Source organism: Psammomys obesus, unplaced genomic scaffold (assembly GCF_907164565.1).
Source record: "Psammomys obesus unplaced genomic scaffold, mPsaObe1.curated_primary_1811, whole genome shotgun sequence".
Lineage (NCBI taxonomy): Eukaryota > Metazoa > Chordata > Mammalia > Rodentia > Muridae > Psammomys > Psammomys obesus.
Window position 1 is genome coordinate 20,405,317 of NW_026596091.1, and position 20,766 is coordinate 20,426,082.

Below are 20,766 nucleotides of genomic sequence, written 5' to 3' on the forward strand. Positions count from 1 at the left end.
AAAAAAAAAAAAAAAAAAAAAAAAAAAAAAAAAAAGGAAATCATGAAATTTGCAGGTGAATGGTAGGACCTGGAAAGGATCATCCTGAATGAGCTGTCCCAGAAGCAGAAAGACACACATGATATATACTCACTCATATAGACAGGTAACATAGGATAAACCTACTAAAATCTGTACATCTAAAGAAACTAATCAAGAGAGAGTACCCTGACTAAAATGCTCAATCCCCATCCCAAAAGGCAAAGAGGATGCACATCAGAAGAAGAAAACAGGAAACAACCTAGGGACCTGTCACAGAGGGCCTCTGAAAGGCTCTACCCTGCAGACTATCAAAGCAGACGCTGAGACTTATGGCCAACTGTTGGGCAGAGTGCATGGAATCTTATGTAAGAAGTGGGAAATAGTAAGATCTGGAGAGGACAGGGACCCCACAAGGAGAGCAACAGAACAAGAAAATTTGAACACAGGGGTCTTCCCAGAAACTCATATTCCCACCAAGTACTAGGTATGGAGATAACCTAGAACCCCTGCATAGACGTAGTCCATGGCAGCTTAGTGTCCAAGTGGGTTCCATAGTAATGGGAATAGGGACTGCCTCTGACATAATATGATTGGCCTGTTCTTTGATCACCTCCCTCTGAGGGGAGAACAGCCTTACTAGGCCACAGAAGATGACAATGCAGCCACTCCTGATGTGATCTGATAGACTAAAATCAGAAGGAAGGAGAGGAGGACCTTCCCTATCAGTGGACTTGGGGAGGAGTATGTGTGAAGAAGGGGGAGGGAGGATGGAACTGGGAGGGGAGGAAGGAGGGCCTTATGGGAGGATACAAAGTGAATGAAGTGTAATTAGTAAAAATAAATAAATTTAAAAAAAACCAAATAGACAAATGAAGAAAAAAATGCACCATTCATGTATAAACACATTAGGAAATCTTAAAGTGTGCCAGACCATAACTATTTGGCAGTATTAGACACTGCATTGCTCTCCTGGGTTGTAATTTGCTTCCTTTCTCATAGATCATGATAGGTATAAAGTATAATCAAAGTGGTAGCGTTTCTATCTTAATTTCATGTGGAATTCCTGTATTTGATTTAAAAGTTATATGAAAAGCAGATTCCATTCCTCAACATTTCCTTGACAGAGTTTTCAATAAGTTTATGTTTGCTTTACTGGATTAAGTGAGATATTCCCCATAGTTTTGAGCATTTAAATACTCATTCTTCAAATTTTATATGTGCGTTTGAAGCTTGCTGCTCCAGAAAGCCTCCCTGTTGTGCTGTTGCCTTGCTCTAATGGTGATGGACTCTTAGTTCTCTGGAGCCCTTGCGCCCTAATAAACTGCTACAAACTGCCCTCATCATGGTGTTTTTATCACATCAATAGAAAAGTAACTTATACAGAAGTTGGTGCTATGGAGTGGGCTATTTCATGAAGAACTTGAGCATGTTGTTTTGGGGAGAATGTAAATGACTTTGGAACTTTGCAGTAGAAAAGTGTTTGAATGCTGTAAACAGAGATAAATGGTCCATTTTAGAGGAGCTTGTATGAGCTGATAACAATTTGGACCATGCAGTTCAACATCAATGTGGTTCTAAAGGGAACAATATTAGCAACTAGAGTAGAGAATATTTTTATAGTTTGGCAAAAAAAAAAAAAAAAAAAAAAGTGTGGCTGCTTTCTGTCCTTGTGCTACCTACATTCCTCAGGCTGAATCTAAAAAGCAATGGACTACATTTTTTGGCAGAGGAGATTGTAAAGCAAGTTAATATTGATATTGTTTTGTAGTTACTACTAATCACTATTATGCTGACCTACAATGAAAAAGATCAAGTGAGCAGAAAGAAATATACAGTTTGAAGAGAAAAAGAATAATGTTGAGGTCAAGGAGGCATCTGCATTGAAACGAAGGAAAGGTTATCCTGAGGGCAAAACCATTCTGCCACGCTTCTAAAGTCTGGAAAGAAGACTCCTAGGGAATTTTCTGCTCCAAGAAAGGAACAACAAACAAAAGCTCCTGTGATGTTATTTAAGGGTCCAAGAAGCTATCCCAGCTTGTCAACCGTACCTCCTAAACCCACCAAAGAGTACTACCAACTAGGAAGCCAGTATTCAAATATCTGAGATACAGGCATCTCATTCAAAGCAGCACATTCCATTCCCTGCCTGCACAGGCTCCTAGAAATATCATAATGGAAAATGTATTTAGTCTGATGCCAAAGACCCCATAACCTTTCAATTTCAATGTTATTTAAAAGTCTAAAGTTTATTCTGAGACCTAACGCAGTCTCCTAATTGTAAACACCTTTAAAATAAATAATAATAACAATAAGAAAACATATAATCCAACATATAATTTTCTGATTAATATTGGCTTTAGAATCATGAAAAATACACAAATTAAGGAGTTATGGAAAATTCTGAAATTTTAAGTAGCTGACTGAGGTGAAGTGCATGTTTGCTCTGATAGATTTTGGTTTTGCTTTGGTTCAGTATGTCTTCACTATACTCTCTTTGCTTCCTTTTGAAATGTTAATGCATATCCTGTGCCATTATATGTTGGAAGTATCCAATTTGCTTTTTTTTTTTCACCATTTATTCATTATATATTCAAACTGAATCCCTCTTCCTCAGCTCCACCTAATTTCATCCTCCCTCGCTCTTCCTCCCTATTCCCTTCCCCTAGTCCACTGAAAGGGAGAGTTCTCCTAATCTGTCATCTGCCCATAGCTTATTAAATCTCATCAGGACTGCCTGGATTCTCTTCCTCTGTGGCCTGGCAAGACTGTATCACCACAGCAAGCGATCAAAGAACAGGCAATGGAGTTCATGACAGAGGCAACAGCTGCACCCCTTACTCTAAGAACACACAATGAGACTGAGCTGCCAATCAGATACATCTGAGCAGGGGTCTAGGTCCTCTCCATTCAGTGCCATTGGTGTTGGTACGTCAGTCTCTGTAGGACTCCCTGAGCTCAGTAATTTTTTGCTTTGTTGATCTTCTTGTGGGGCTCCTGTCACCTCCATGTCTTCTTCCATAAGACTCCCTGTGCTCTTCCCAAAGTTTGGCAGTGAGTCTCAGGATCTGCTTCAATCCCCTGCTGGGTAGAGCCTTTCAGAGGACCTTCTATAGTAGGCTCCCATCCTGTTTCCTCTCTTCAACCACTACTGGTGTCATTTCTACAAATGAATTCCTTTCTAAAAATATATTTATTTTTATAAAGTACAGTTTATTCCCTTGGAATCCCAGCTGTAGCACCTTCACTCAGCCCCTCCCAAACCCATCCTTCTTCCCTCATCTCCCATGCTTTTCCCCAAGTCCTCCTCCCTTTCCTTCTGACCCAGCCTACCAGGTCTCATCAAGACTGGCTGCATAGTCTTTTTCGGCAGCCTGGTAACGCTGCTCTCCCGTCAGGTGGAGGTGATCAAAGAGCCAGACACTGAGTTCATGTCAGAGACAGTCCCTGTCTCTTTACTTAGGGAACCCACGTGGAGACTGAGCTACCATGGGCTATATCTGTGTAGGGGTTCTAGGATATCTCCATGCATGGTGCTTGGTTGGAGTATCAGTCTCACAAAAGACTCCTGGGCACAGATTTTTTTATTCTGTTGCTCTCCTTGAGGAACTCCTGTCCCCTCCAGGACGTTTTTACCTCCCCCTTCTTTCATAAGATTCCCTGTACTCTGCCCAAAGTTTGGCTATGAGCCTCAGCCATCTGCTTTGAAACCCTGCTGAGAAGAGTCTTTTCATAGGCCCTCTATGTTAAGCTCCTGTCCTATTTCCTGTTTTCTCCCTCTCCCAATGTTTGTCCCATTTGCCTTTCTGAATGAGGATTGATCATCTTACCCAAGGTCCTCCTTCTATCTTAGCTTCTTTAGGTATTTAGTATGTTTATCTTATGTTATAGGTTTAATATCCACTTATAATTGAGTATATACCATGTGTGTCTTTCTGCTTCTGGGATACCTCACTCAGGATGATATTTTCTAATTCTCACCATTTATCTGCAAATTTTATGATTTCCTTGTTTTTAATTGCTGACTAGTATTCCACTGTGTAAATGTACCACAATTTCTGTATCCATTCCTCAGTGAGGGACATCTGTGTTGTTTCCAGATTCTGGCTATTACAAATTAAGCTGCTGCAAACATGTTTGAGCAAATGTTATTGTATACTTGACCATATTGTGGATATATACCTAGAAGTACTACAGCTGTATCTAGAGTAAGTACTAATCCTAATAGTCTCAGAAAGGGCAAGATTGATTTCCAAAGTGGTTGTTGTACAAGTTTACCTCCACCAGCAACAAAGGAGGTTTCCCCTTTTTCCACATCATCTCCAGCATGTATTGTCACTTGAGTATTTGATCTTAACCATTCTGATGGGTCTAGAGTGAATTATCACTGTTTGAAGATGATATGATAGCATACACGAGTGACCTCAAAAATTCAATAAGAGAATGCCTTCAGCTCATAAGCACCTTCAGCAAAGTGGCTGGGTACAAAATTAACTCAAAAAATCAGTAGCCCTTCTGTATACAAAAGACAAAACAGCTGAGAAAGAAATTAGGGAAACTACACCCTTCACAATAGCCAAAAATAACATAAAGTACCTTGGTATGACACTAACCAAGCAAGTGAAAGACCTATTTGAAAAAAATTTCAAGTCCCTGAAGAAAGAAATTAAAGCAGATGATGGAAAGATTTCCCATGCTCATGGACTGATAGGATTAACATAGTGAAAATGGCCATCTTGCCAAAAGCAATCTACAGATTCAGTGCAATTCCCATCAAAACACTAACACAATTCTTTACAGAACTTGAAAGAACAATTCTCAATTTTACATGGAAAAATAAAAAAAAAAATGCAGAATTGCTAAAACAATCCTATATAATAACAGATATTCTGGAGGTATATTTATTCCTGATCTCAAGCTGTACTACAGAGAAATAGTAATAAAAGCTGCATGGTACTGGCATATAAACAGAATGGTGGATGAATGGAATCGAATAGAAGAGGTCAAAGTGTCACTATTCGCAGATGATATGATAGTACATATGAGCGACCCCAAAAATTCAACCAGAGAACTCCTCCAGCTGATAAACACCTTCAGCAAAGTGGCAGGATACAAAATCAACTTAAAAATATCAGAAGCCTTCCTGTATACCAAAGACAAAAGGGCCAAGAAAGAAATTAGAAAAACAACACCCTTCACAATAGCCACTAATAACATAAAGTACCTTGGGGTGACACTAACTAAGCAAGCTAAAGACCTGTTTGAGAAAAACTTCAAGTCTCTGAAGAAAGAAATTGAAGAAGATCTCAGAAGATGGAAAGATCTCCCGTGCTCATGGATTGGTAGGATTAACATTGTGAAAATGGCCATCCTGCCAAAAGCAATCTACAGATTCAACACAATTCCCATCAAAATACCAACTCAATTCTTTACAGACCTTGAAAAAAAGATTCTCAGCTTCATATGGAGAAACAAAACACCCAGAATCTCCAAAACAATCCTGTACAACAACAGATCATCTGGAGGTATCTCCATCCCCGATCTCAAGCTGTACTACAGAGCAATAGTAATAAAAACTGCATGGTATTGGCATAAAAACAGAAAGGAGGATCAATGGAACTGAATAGAAGACCCAGAAATAAACCCACACACCTATGAATACTCGATTTTTGACAAAGCAGCCAAAACCATTTAAAGGAAAAAAGACAGCATCTTCAACAAATGGTGCTGGTCTAACTGGATGTCTACATGCAGAAAATTGAAAATAGATCCATACTTATCACCCTGCACAAAACTAAAGTCCAAGTGGATCAAAGACCTCAACATAAAACCAGATACTCTAAATCTGTTAGAAGAAAAAGTGGGGAACCGCCTAGAACTCATTGGCACAGGAGAAAACTTCCTGAACAGAACACCAACAGCATAGGCTCTAAGAGCAACAATGAATAAATGGGACCTCATGAAACTGAAAAGCTTCTGTAAAGCAAAGGACACCATCATCAAAACAAAACGACTGCCTACAGATTGGGAAAGAATCTTCACTAACCCTTTATCTGACAGAGGACTAATATCTAGTATATACAAAGAACTAAAAAAGCTCAAAAGCAGCAAACCAAGTAATCCAATTAAAAAATGGGGAACAGAGCTAAACAGAGAATTCTCGACAGAGGAATATCGAATGGCAGAGAAACACTTAAAGAAATGCTCAACCTCATTAGCCATCAGGAAATGCAAATCAAAACAACTCTGAGATTTCACCTCACACCCATCAGAATGGCCAAGATGAAAAACACAAGTGACAACACATGCTGGAGAGGCTGTGGAGAAAGGGGAACCCTCCTCCACTACTGGTGGGAATGTAAACTGGTAAAACCACTCTGGAAATCTATCTGGCGCTTTCTCAGACAATTAGGACTAGTGCTTCCTCAAGACCCAGCTATACCACTGCTAGGTATATACCCAAACTTTGCTCAAGTACACAAAAGGGATACTTGCTCAACCATGTTTATAGCAGCTTTATTTGTAATAGCCAGAACCTGGAAACAACCCAGATGTCCATCAACAGAGGAATGGGTACAGAAATTGTGGTATTTTTACACAATGGAATACTACTCAGCAATCAAAAAGGAGGAAATCACGAAATTTGCAGGCAAATGGTGGGATCTAGAAAAGATCATTCTGAGTGAAATATTCCAGAAGGAGAAAACAAACATGGTATATACTCACTTATATAGACCTATAAGATATGATAAACATAATGAAATCTATACACCTAAAAAACATAATAAAGAGAGCGGACAAGATGATCAATCCTCATTTAGAAGGACAGATGGGATGTGCATTGAACGTATGACAGGAGTCTACTGAGGGCATCTGAAAGACTCTAACTAGCAGTGTTTTCAAAGCAGATACAAAGACTCATGACCAAACCTTTGGCAAAGTACAGGGAATCATATGAAAGAAGGGGAGTTAGTCTGATGAGGAAAGGATAGGAGCTCCACAAGGACCAAAGATATCTGGGCACAGGGTCTTTTCTGAGACTGACATTCAACCAAGGACCATGTATGGATATAACCTAGAACCTCTGCTTGGATGTAGTCAGTGGTAGCTCAGTAACCAATTGGTTTCCCATAGTGAGGGGAACAAGGACTGTTTCTGACAGGAACTCAATGGCTGGCTCTTTGACCTCCCCACCCCCCAAGGGAGGAGCAGTCCTTTTAGGCCACAGAGGAGGACTTTGCAGCCAGTCCTGAAGATACCTGATAAAACAGGATCGGATGAATGGGGAGGAGGTCTCCCCCTGTCAGTGGACTTGGAAAGGGGCAGGGTGGAGATGAGGGAGGGAGGGTGGGATTGGGAGGGAATGAGGGAGCGGGATACAGCTGCGATACAGAGTTAATAAAATGTAACTGATAGAAAAAAAATTAAAAAAAGAAGACCCAGAAATAAACCCACACACCTATGGATACTGAAATTTTGATAACTAGTATGTGCCAGCTGCCAACAGAGATAAAAGCTCAGTAAGAGACACTGTCGCTGGAGAATAAGACACTGATAGGGTGTGACGTCCAGTGTCCTGTCCTGGCCTGTGTAGGCATGGGCATACAAATCTACACGTGCATACTACTTTCCACATGTACACATACCACACACACACATACAGTGTACAGAATGTCTACTTTAACAGGCCTTACATTGCTTTACTTTGCTCCGCATGTTGATTATTCATTGGGGAATTTTCCGTTTCTAAGAACGAGGCTCTTCCGGTGGTAAGAGTGCTTAACCTGCTGTGTTCATTCTTCTGCGCCATAAGTTTTTCCAGACTCCTTCCTTCCAGTTCTTCCCTGTTTAATGGGGAGGGTCCATAGCCAGAGTCCACCAGGTCCTCAGAAATATCTCGTGAATCTAATTTACAATTATTATAATGAACGACCTCATTTTGCAGTGTGCTGTTTGAAAAGGCTGGATCTTTTTTCTGCGTTTCTGGTTCAGCCCTCTTGATTTCCAAATCCCCATGTTCATGTACACGTCTGCATTCATGACTGAGTTTCATTAAGTTTTCATAGTAGTGAGAGAGTTTGTCCCCAGCATGCAAAGTGAGACTGTCCCTGGACAAATAGAGATGAAAATATTAAGTAGAACTCCACCCACAAAAACAGAAACTTGTGTAGATTTTGAAGATGAAATTTACTACGTGGGCAAAGATAAACTTAAAATTGGAAACATAACACATTGTAATTTATTCTAATAATTTATATACAATTTTATATTATTTTTAACAAAATCCAAAACAACGGTTTATTATGATCTGTGTCAAGACAAAATGCCAAAAACATTTAGGTGCACTTTTAGTCAGTGCAATTTTGGTTTAAAGATGAAGAAGATCAAACATTTTACTGTCAAAAACATGACAAATAATGACTTCCTAAACCTGGAGAAGTTACAAATGAATTATAAGTATTGTCTGCACTGACTCTTGTTACACAAAATATTTGTACTGTATAGTCAAAGAGCTTATATTATGTGAAAGTTTTTATTTCTGTTTTTCTATGGACAACTGTTATCCATGGCAAAAATAACTCAAATGTAAATGGCTACGGTCCCCTTGAGGGGGGTTTATTCCTATGTAACTGATCAAAAATGTAGACACTCATTTGAAAACCTTAGCAAATGTGGAAGTTTAACCTGACTGAGTCTCATTGTTAGTCACACTTTTAACGTCCATTATTCCTGTTTGTTTCTGAGGCTGGAGCTCACTTTAAAGCTCTTGAAAGTGTATACAAGGCACTCTATTCCATTCCACCCCTTTTCCAGAATAAATAAGTAAAACAATAATTTTGATCTTTGACAACTATTTAAGGATGCAGTTAACGTGTAATAATAATTTTAAGTGTTTCTTATTATGTTAAATTATTTTAAGTGTGAAAATTTTAATATGAATTACCCATATATTAATAAAAACTTCAAATAGAAAGTGAACTGTTATAAGAGAAATATGTTAGACAATCTACATAGTAACAATTAAGATATGACTTATTCTCCTAGACACTCTCATAGCAAACTGACCATATCAGTTGGCTATACAATAGAAATGGCCAACCCTGAAAACATATACAAAATGACATTGTACAGAAGTGCTAGTTGTATTTAGGTACTTAGGTGTAATTACTATATGTGCGTGTGTGTGTGTGTGTGTGTGTGTGTGTGTGTGTGTATGTGAGTATGACAACACACACATAGATGACACATACACATTCACAGATACATACTTGTAAAAACAATTAAAGAGAAGGGAGTCCGCTCATTTATAAGAGGCTTTTATGTCTTTCCCTCTTGCTAACCATTATAAATTCACCAGATATTTCTGAGACCCTGATGGACTCTGGCTCCAGACCTTCCTCATTCAATGGGGAACATGGGAGGGCTTAGGGGAAGAAAAGGGAATGGAAATGATATCACATTGTATTCTTAAAAATAAAAATGAAAAAAAATGAAGTCATGGCTTAGATATTATAATAAACATCAGGAAGTATATACTTTGTTCTCTTTATAATGGAACTGTAGGTCAAAAATCAGAAATTATTTAGAAATATTAATGACCATGTATTATCTGAAGCAATGAAAAATTTTAAATTCTGTTATGGAAAGATCATTGTAATTTATTCATTGTAGTGCATGAAAATTCAAGGTCAGCAAAAGGAAGTTATCTGTTTACCATATTGAATTAGGATAGCTCCCAGCTTTTGTCCTCTGCACCTCTAGACACACTGACAGCTTTTTCCACCCTGGTGACAGAGTAAAGTAATATGCAAAAACAACATGTGTAATATGGTGTCCTAGTGTATTCTTCATATGCTTTCAAACTTACTTTATTCCTTTATAACTATGAATTCTTAGAGGATAAACAATCTTGAGAAAATAATTGTTGAATAAATTTATAACTATTAAATAACTATGTTCAAAATTCAAACGGACATATTTTAAGACAATATAAGATGTTCAGAATAAGACTACAGGTAGACAATCCCTGAGACACACTGCTCCTAATCAAACTAGTGTCACTGTGATAACCATAATAAACTTAATCATGTGTTTACAGTACATTATTTATTTTAAATGCAACAGAAGGAATATCAGAATCTTACCCTTTTTGTGTGATATACTTGTCAGTTAATGAGTTAAACTCTTGAAGTTGGCACTGACAAAGAACCAAGAAACATTTCAGGTCTTGATGACAGTGTTCCTCACTGTGGACCTCAGAGTAAGTGTTTAGTATGTCACCATTGAGGACTCTCAGGGCAGGTAATGTTGTAATTATAGAATCCCTATGAGAGAGAGGGAAGAAATTAATAATCCGGATAAGAACTTAGGGTAGCTCAGTAACCAAGTGGGTTTCTCTAGTAAGGAGAACAAGAAATATTTCTGACATGAACTCAATGACTGGCTCCTTTACCTCTCCCCACTGAAGGAAGAGCAGCCTTGTTAGGCCACAGAGGTGGACACAGCAGACAGTCCTGAAGATACCTGATAAGCTAGGGTCAGATGGAAGGGGAGGAGGACCTCCCCTATCAGTGGACTTGGAAAGGTGCAGGGAGAAGATGAGGGAGAGAGGGTGGGGTTGGGAAGGGATGAGGGAGAGGGATACAGCTGGGATACTAAGTAAATAACCTGTGATTAATATAAAAAAATAAAAATTAATAAAAAATAAAAAGAACTTATGTTTTAAAATAATCATAAAACATCACATAACAAACATAGAATGTTTATCTCAGAAAATGTGCTTGATTTTGCAGAGAAAATGATAAATTTATTCCAAACTATAAAATATTCTGTCATATGCAAGATGAGTTTTACAGATCCTAATGCTTTATCTTACAATGAACAATAAACTCAAATTGCAAATGATCAAACCTATGTTGAATACTCAGGCCAAAATTTGCAATACGAAAATGTTGCTCTTATAAAAAGAATAATGTGTGAAACTTTACTTTATAATGATGATACTTTTAACAATTGCTGTTGAGAATAAAGACAAACTTTACTGAGTTGCATTAAAATATAGTGTGAGTAGTGATAAAATGTGGGATGGAAAAGAGTTTTGTTTTATATGATCAAAGCCATTTAAAATTATATTTTCTCCTCATTTTTGCTAAACATTATAATAATTGACCTTTTGGGGTATGATCGAAATATCAGAGCAGTTTATGTTTTATTTTTGTTGTTGTTGTTGCTGCAATTTTTACTTTAAAAATACAGTAATAATATTAATTCTTTGATAATTTCATACATGCACTCAATATGCTTTGATCATATTCACCCCTACACCTTCTTCTAATACTTTAAAGATCTATACCCTATATTTAACCTTCTCACAAATTTCTAAATTTTATGTCTCCTTATCTATATTTTGATTATGGAGTAATCATTACACGCAATTCCAATTTGTGCTGTCCACATACTTGTATTGTATGATCATCTATTGGGGTGTGACCGATCCTTAAAGAGAACTGAGTCTTCCTTTCTCAGTAGCCATCAACTGTCACTAACTCCTCCATTAGGGGTGATGACTAGCATGTCCCTCCATCCACTCTGGGATGTTCACTAATTGCTTTCTGTTCAGGAGCACATTAGTTCTGTCATGCTCATAAGATACCCTTTTACTCAAGTCCTTCCAGACATCCAGCTCTTACAATTTGTTTTTTATTATCCTCTGTATTTTAATGTTTCTTGAGCTTTTGGGCATTGAGCGTGATACAGATGTCTCATTTGTGGCTGAGAACTCTTCAGGTTGGTACTACTTTTAGTGAAGGTAGGTGTAATGGGAAGAGGCAGTAATGGCTGAGACCTCATTTGGTCCTATTACATTACAGAATATTAGTCAAGGAGATAAATACAAGCATGCACATACCCTTGAAAAGTCCAATAGTTACATTACAGGTGATATTGATGTTAATGTTACTTTACCCAATATAAAGATGATATTATTCAACATATACTCAATATAAAATTAGTGTTTAGTATGTCACAATTTTTGATGTAACATTTTGGAAATTTGGTGTTTACTCTTATAGCATTTCATAACATTTCTAAGTTTGGTTTAGCAGCATTTTGAATTCTGTGCTGGACCAGAGCAGTTTAAAATACAAAGACATAAGAACAGTACAGACAGCAAGAGCTGTAGTTCCAAGGGCCAAGCTCATCCCTTAGAAAGCACTGGCACAAACCTTTCACAATGAAAGTATGAGTCTATTTCACATGTAGGTGATGGTCATAGTGAAAATTTGGACTTCTTGAACAAGCAAAATGTATAGCTAAAGACATAAACTCCTTAGAGAAAACCTAAAAGACGTGGATGACATATACCAAAGAAGAACATAGAGACATGGTATGTTCATGGATAGAAAGGCTCAATGTAATCAAAGCAATAGTTAATCCCAAATTAATTCACAGATTCAATTGAATTTCAGTAAGAGTTCATAAATGCCTTTAATGAACATCAATAAATGAATGCAAATAGAGATCTGAAAGATCCAGGATCCCAAACAACTGAAGAAGAAACAAACATCAAACCGACGTGTGATTTCTAGACTAAAATTGGAGATACAGTAAGACAGCATGGATTAGGTGGAAAACCAAAACAAAAGGCATGTTGATCAGCAGAGTAGCAAAGAAGGCCTAAAGGAAAGCCCCATGAGTATTTGACAAAAGGGCAAACAGTCAAATGAAGGAAAGTTGTGGACATTGACATGGAAAAAATCCTGACTGTAGACAAATAAATACATTTAAAAATATTAAATTAAAATCCACCATGGACATAAGTGAAAAACAAAAATACATAGAAGATAATAGAACATGAAAAAAACAAGTTCATTAATAACTTTAGATCAAAACTAAAAAACATGATCAAGAAAAAAAAACAGTTCAAAAGCTAAATGTAACTAAAATTAAAACTTCTATGAACAAAAACAAGAAAGGAGAAAATATTTGAGGAATATAAATCTAATAAAGGGCTTATTAAAATATACAAACAAAAATTAAAATAAGAAATAAGACTAATTTAAAACTGGGCAAGAAAATGGAACAGACACCTTATTTTTATGGTATGAATAAGAATGACCCCTTTAGGCTTATATATTGAATGCTTTGTCAACAAGGAGTAGTATTAGGTAAAAGACTTATGCAGTGTGGCCTTGGAGTAGATGTAGCTTACTGAAGTCAGTGTGTCACTGGGTGGGCTCTGAGGGTTTGAAAGCCCAAGCCAGGTTTCAGTTGTCTCTCTATTCCTACTGTCTGTGGATGCAGATGTAGTGTTCTCAGCTTCTCTGCCTGATGACCTCCATGTTACATGCCATGATGGACTAAATTTTTGAAACTGTAAGGCAGCCCCAATTAAATGCTTTCTTTTATAAAACACCATGACGGGAAGTAGGAGAAAACAAATAACAATACAGAAGCCTACCACAGAGGGCCTCTGAAAGACTCTGCCTAGTAGTGTATCAAAGCAAACGCTGAGACTCATAACCAAACCCTGGGCAGAGTGCAGGGAAACATATGAAAGAAAAGAGAGTTAGTAAGACCTGGAGAGGACAGGAGCTCCACAAGGACCAAATATATCAGGGCACAGGGGTCTTTTCTGGACTGTTTCTAGAATCCCTGCTTGGATGTAGCCCATGGTAGCCCATGGTTCTAGATAATCTAGAACCCCTGCTTGGATGTAGCCCATGGTAGCTCAGTATCCAACTGGGTTTCCCAGTAAGGGGAACAGGGACTATTTCTGACATGAACTCAACAACTGGTTCCTTTACCTGCCCCCCCCCCCCCCCGAGGGAGGAAAAGTCTTGCTAGGCCACAGAAGAGGACATGGCAGCCAGTCCTGGAGATAAGCTAGGGTCAGATGGAAGGGGAAGAGGACCTCCCCTAGCAGTGGACTTGGAAAGGGGCAGGGAGGAGATGAGGGAGTGAGGGTGGGTTTGGGAGGGAATGAGGCTATGACTAGGATACAAAGTAAACAACCTGTGATTAATATAAAAAAGTTTAAAAAGAGGGATAAAAAAATGGAAAAAAATAAAAAATAAATAAAACACCATGACCACTGTTGTCATGGTGTCTCTTCACAGCAATTAAACCCAAACTAAAACACTTACTAAGGAAGGTTGACAAAAGATAAGTATATGGGAAAATTTGTAGTTTCAGATTCACTAGGGACTTGCAAATTAAAATAATAATGAGCTACCTTGACATATCCTTCGAAAGTCCAAAATCCAAAACAATGATAGCAATCAAAAGACAGAAGAGATCTGGGGCCACAGAATTCTAATTCATTTCTCTTGTGAAACACAGTATGTCACAGGCATTTTGGAGTATAGTTTCACAAGTCTGTTAAAAGACTAACTATGCTATTCTATAATATTGAGCCAAAATCTTTGGTTTTACTTAAATGAATTTGGCCTATATGTCCACATTAAGTTGCTACATACAGAGGTGCTGACAGCTACTTTATACATAAGCGCATAAACCTGGAAGCAAGCAGGTTGTCTGTGGTACGTGGGAGACGTGGAGGAAAGAACAGATGCAGCCTGGAAATGGAACTACAGAAAAATGTGGAACTGTGTGTTACCAGTTAGTGAGAGGAGCACGGATTCTGAATAAAGCGGAAGTAGGCTGTATTGTTTTCAGTGTGGACTGACAGGATTATGCACTTGTCAAATGCATGGGCTATATATTTAGCAGATGGCCTTTGAATGACAACAACGTGTCAGTATAGGATTACTCACTCCAGCAAGTTAATATTAAGGTACAGGATCTCTACAGCGTGGCACTTTCTACATGTTGGTAATAGAGGACATGGGATGCTGTATTTTGAAGCTGACTTATAACTAGAATCTATTTTCAATAAAATAAAAGGGAAAATACATATGTGCTAAATAGTTCTGAAATATATAATGAATTTAAAAATACTGTAAGTAGGTATAAACTAATTAGATGTGTAATTCTCTTCTTTAATAACATTAACATTTGGTAGTAATTTTACTAGTAAAAAAATGAGATGATTAAATAAATACAACTCTACTTTCTCAAATTACTGTAAGCATGGAATTTTGTGAAGACATTAAAAAAGCATAAAATTCCCTACTGAAAAGGTTCAGAGATCTTTGAGAAACAGAGGGTAGAAAGATTTAAAGAGCCAGAGTTCCTAGATAACTTGAGGGGCGGTGTTTGCTGGATACACTAGGTTAATTGCACATTGGAACTCACAGGATTGTGACAGCATGCCCAAAGCACGCATAAGCCATATCCAGATAAAATCTCTATAGTCAGGGGGGGAGGGTGGACAGAAAAACCTCACTACAAGCTGAGGAGGGTTAGCATGTAATGGCTGTTGAGAAAGTGATAGTTTTTTTTTTCTCTATTGTGTGACCCATTGTAAGTTAGCAAAGCTATAAAGCAGGCTACATTCTCAAGAGTAGTTGGGCAGTACACACACACACACACACACACACACACGCGTTCCAGAAGGCGGGTATGAAGGTGAGACTGACTCTAGGATGTACTGAGGGTGAATATAATCAAAACACATTGTATGAAATTGCCACAGAATAAATAATATCATGTTAAAAGGAAAAACAAGTAATTATAAAAATTACCAAATTTTAACAGCGCATACATTATTTAAATTAAAAAAATTGTTAGTACAGACTTGTAGCATCATCTTATACATCAGAAAAACCAACAAGAATTTGTAAAATAAAATAAGAGCTATTATTAAACTCTCATAGAGATTTTCACTGACTGAAGTAGCCATTAGATTTGCACAAATAATATAAAAGTTTCTTAGGTCAATACTCCAGAAACTCTGGATATGGTTAATGTACATCAGATTTACAATAACAACAGCATTCAATCAAAAACAATTACAAAATGAAAATTCATTTTACTAGCTATGCTAATATAAACATAAGAAATTAGAATAATATGTTATCATACCAATAGTGATATGAATGCATATTGACACACACATTTTATTTAAACATAAATATTTATATTTTATACAAAGAAAATAATGGAAAAAAAATCACTAAGTTTAAGGACAGCATTGGATGTCAGATGATTTCCAAAATAATGCAGTTGGTACTACTTGGCAGCTACTCATTTGGAAAGAACCAGATAAGAAAGGGGCAAAACTGTATCCCTACCACCAATTACTTTCCATTTGGCTATTGCTATAACTATCATTATATAAAGCATTTTTGCTAGGTCGTATAATTTAAGAGAGGACTGGGCTTGAATTTCTATGTTAGGCATATCTTGATGCTGTCTTTCTCACTTTGATCCATAAAAGTTCTCAAGCAGTTCACTTTCATCAGATTATTCTGAAATATTTTTCAGATGTAAAAATTTGCTTGCATGTTCAAGACAGCAACAATATGTTAAAATCTGTAAGATATATAATCAAGGTTCAAATTTGATTTACAGTTTTCCTTTAAAATTTTATTCTTTAATTTTTGAAGGGAACCGTCCTCAGACCTGCAAAAGCCAACAGTGTGTGGATTGTCCTTAAGTTCACCAGCCAGACATATGAGCTTAGGGGGAATATATGAGAAAGCTGATTAATGTTGGGGATGAAGTAGAAGAACACTGTGAGATTTCAAGATTAGTTTTTCCAGCTGGGCTCCTCCTACTCCAGGGCGAAATCAATATTTCATTCAGTGAAAACTTCCTGGTGCATATTCTGCCACTTAAAAAGCTCCATTAATCATCAGTCAATGAAACAAATTCTCAAAGGAGATTTCAAATGATGCCTGTGGATTATGTTTTAAAAGAGATTTTTTTTTTCAGTACACCAGTTTTTTGCATGTTATCACTGGCTTGACATGAAAGTAAGAAGCCAATTGGGAAAATCTATAACTAATCCCTGTGTTGGTACCAGAGGTTATGTAAAGTTCACTGAAACAAACAGTATCAAAGTTGAGTTAGTCTTTTCATTAACAAATCCATATTTTATAACTTCTTCATTTTAAACCCTCTAGATAAATGAATCTATTTTTATAGATAATGAAATATATATTAGAACAATTGATCTAACTGAAATTTGACAACTTAGTTTCCCAGTAAGGAAACCCACCACTCCAGTTTTATTTTATCGGCCAAACTTTCAAAAGGAAATAATTGAAATAGTAAGTTACATGATTTAACTGGCTCACAAGAAGTTGACAGAAAATGTTTACTCTATCAAAGCAAAATTCAGTATTATAATAAGCCAACTTCTCATCAACTCCTTGCATTACAATCATACTTTCATTAACTCATTGATATGCTAAAGTATTTTAGACTAATGATAATTTAATTTTTTTTCAAATTTATTTATTTATTTATTTATTTATTTACTTATTTATTTTTGTTATTCAAGATTGGGTTCCTCTGTGTAGGCTTGGCTGTCCGGGACTCGCTTTGTAGAGCAGGCTGACCTCAAACTCACAGTGACTTGTCTGCCAGTGCTTCCAAGAGTTCTGAGATTAAAGGTGTGTGCCACAAACTGTATTTATAAAACTCAAAGGTAATTTAAACTATTTTAAGCATCTTGAATAATATTCACAGGAAATTTGGTATCATCTTTTGTCTCAAGAAATGTTAAATAAATTTTATCAATACATGAGAAAATGATACATATACAAACAAATATCTGTGACATTCATGGATTAAAAACTGCTTTCTTACCTCCAGTTTATTTCTTGGAGTACTGGGTTTCCAGTGAGACAAAGCTCACGGAGAGAGTAACATGCACTGAACCAACCCACAATATTTGTCATATCTATAGAAAAAAATATTTAAAATTTATTTAAAAATAATTATTACTGAATGTAGTTTTAACATAAATGTCATAAATAAATCACGTTTTCCCCATTACTCAGTGCAAATAAAATAATATTTTTTTTCCATTGCGGACTTCATGCTTTCGTAACAGAGAGGGTATTGAGTGGAACATGTCCTAGTATAAAATTACGTTTCTACCATGTAGCAACTGCATAAACTTAGGCAAACCATTCCTACAATCCACTCTTAAGACTATCATGTGGTTTGAGGACTAAATGACATGATGTACTTAATGCTCCACTATGTGTATAACAAAAATTGTGACACCAAATATAAGGTAATATAATGAAGCTAAATAACAGAATTATGTAGACCTGTTATTCCTTTAGAAGTATGGCTTGTAGAAGTATAGCTGCTGTGCAGAGCATTGTGTATAGACGTGATTTCCTACAAGATACTGGCACTGTCTACACTTGCATATGTGCCTGCACACACAAAGGCATACATACATGACATACTTATTTTTTTAACTTTTTATATTTATTTCAGTTTACCCATTTTGTATCTTGGCTGTGGCCCCCTCACTTGTCTTCTCCCAATCCCATCCTCCCACCCTCTTCTCCCTCTATGGCCCTCCCCTAGTCCATTGATAGGGGAGATCCTCCTCCCATTCTATTTGACCCTAGCCTGTCAGGTCTCATCAGGACTGGCTGCATTTGGGCAGAATGCATGGAATTTTATGAAAGAAGGGGAAGATAGAAAGATCTGGAAGGGATAGGAGCTCCAAAAGAGACCCACAGACCCCAAAATAAAGAAAACAAAAACAAAAGAAAACAAAACTGGGTCCTTGGGGTCTGCAGAGACTGATACCCCACCCAAGGACCATGCATGGAGAGGACCTAAAACCCCTGCTCAGATGTAGCCCATAGACTCAGTCTCCAAGCGGGTTCCCTAGTAAGGGGAGCTGGGGCTGTTTCTGGCATGAACTCAGTGACAGGCTTTCTGATCACCTCCCCCTGGAGGGAGCAGCCTTTCCAGGCCATGTCTATTTTTAAGGCTAAATCTGACACAAAGGAAACACATACTACATCCCTCAAATCATTTTTATGATCTCAGTAATTATATGTCTAGAAGAATATTATTATTATCTAGAATAACAGTAGAATACAGAGTCTGTTTTGCATAATTAAAGTGGAAAGTGTTAGAAAGGTAGCTAGAATTTGTAAGAAAAGGACTGAAAAGATGCAAGAATGTTGGAAATGTATTTAGAGAGGTCATCACTTGTCCTTGGCAAAGTGTTGGATATTATGCAGGCTTGAAAATACTCAAAATAGCCCAGGTTGCCAGTGTTAGGGGAAATGGCTAATGAACCCATGCTGAAACTTATGCGACACTTATGAAAACCATTATAGTTTTCAGCCCCAGCATCCTGAGACCTGCTCAATGTCAGAGATCACCTAAAGTCCAGGAATACACATTTTCGTAAAGGCTAGGCTCTGCATTAGAGGTATACACACAGTTGAAAACTGAAAAATTCTAAAACATGATAAAACTGAGCTTTCAAGCAAGGAAATTAGTCATTACTAATTGAATTAACTGTCAAAATGAACAACCTACTCTATTATTCAGAAATTATACTTCTATGCATTTAGTCAATAAATGTATAGTGGAAACATAAGTATGCACAACACTTGCATAAAATATCTGTAATAATTTTACATTTATGGTAACAAAACTTCAAAATATCAATCAAAAGAAAATGGACTTACAAATTGTTTACTATCAGTGAATAGTTAACATTACAGCCAGGAAGAGCACAATACTGAATAAACAATGTGGAAGGTTTTCATACAAATAAGAAGTTTTGAAGCAAAAAAAAGCAATATTGCTTGTTTAATATAAGGATAAAATTAGCTTATGATAGCAAATTCAGATTGTAGCTGCTACTTGGAGGGCGCTGAGTGAGAGACTACATGGAAAAAACATTTTAGGAGGACTCATTCAATTCATGATGCTTTAGCAATCTTTTAATGGATGAGCAGTCAGGAATAAAAAAGGTAGCAACAGTCTTTTTACTCATCTTCATATATACAAAGGCATATGTATTCAGAACAACACTTCATTACATTTGAGACAGAAACTCAAAAGCCTATTATTTAAAAAAAAAAAATAGAATTCCAAACTTACCAGAAATACAATTGTTCCTGATGTCTAGTTTTTCCAAAGACACAAAATGAAAAAGTGGTACAATTGTTGTTAAACTGAAAGCAAAATACAAAAATTCATTGAAAAAAGTAACAAGCAAATTCTTAATATAATTCATTTGAAGCACAAGTCATTTACTTAATGAAATTATGTTATTATAAGAAATTGTAAACAATCACTTATAATTGAACAATACAATGCAGTACAATTAAAACATTGAGTAACTGTATTTATTAAAAATGTAATAAACATAAGAATGTAAGTAATCCTATTATGGAAAATTGATATTCATTTCTTAAAAATATACCATGGAACATTACAATAAAGGAAGATTTTGATTCATTAAAAAAGAAATTACCATGGAATTGTGAATTTCAGTCACAAATACCATGTGCTTTGATGTGTATTTGCTATTCAATTTAAAATGGGTAGCTATTTGGTTATTACTTTGTTTTATCTTTTCATAAAGCTAGTTATACAGAAAATACATTGTTTGTTTTTCCTTCCTTAGTTTAAATACATGGCCTAAAACTTTAAGGTAAAAACTTGTTGGGGGATTACTATGATTTTTAACATGTTTGTTATTTAAATAAGATTACGTCATTTCCCCATTTCTTCACTCCAGGCCCTCCTGGCTACACTAAGTCAAAACTCTCCAGTGTCCCCTGCCAAGCTGGCAGCCTATTTTTTATTTATTATTGTTACCTACATACACACAGGGGCACATGCTTT

At 36.6% G+C, this 20,766-nt stretch overlaps 1 protein-coding gene across 1 annotated transcript in view; it reads right to left on the reverse strand.

Moving 5' to 3' along the window:
* Nucleotides 1–20,766, reverse strand: part of Lrriq1 (leucine rich repeats and IQ motif containing 1) — a 224,846-nt gene that overhangs the window by 151,099 nt on the left and 52,981 nt on the right. Inside the window, exons 12-15 of the mRNA XM_055627895.1 lie at nt 20,017–20,090; nt 17,734–17,827; nt 10,164–10,343; nt 7,713–8,126 (exon numbers count right to left, since the gene is read on the reverse strand). Of these exons, the coding sequence (XP_055483870.1) occupies nt 7,713–8,126; nt 10,164–10,343; nt 17,734–17,827; nt 20,017–20,090 (762 nt within the window). The remainder of the gene's footprint in view (nt 1–7,712; nt 8,127–10,163; nt 10,344–17,733; nt 17,828–20,016; nt 20,091–20,766) is intronic.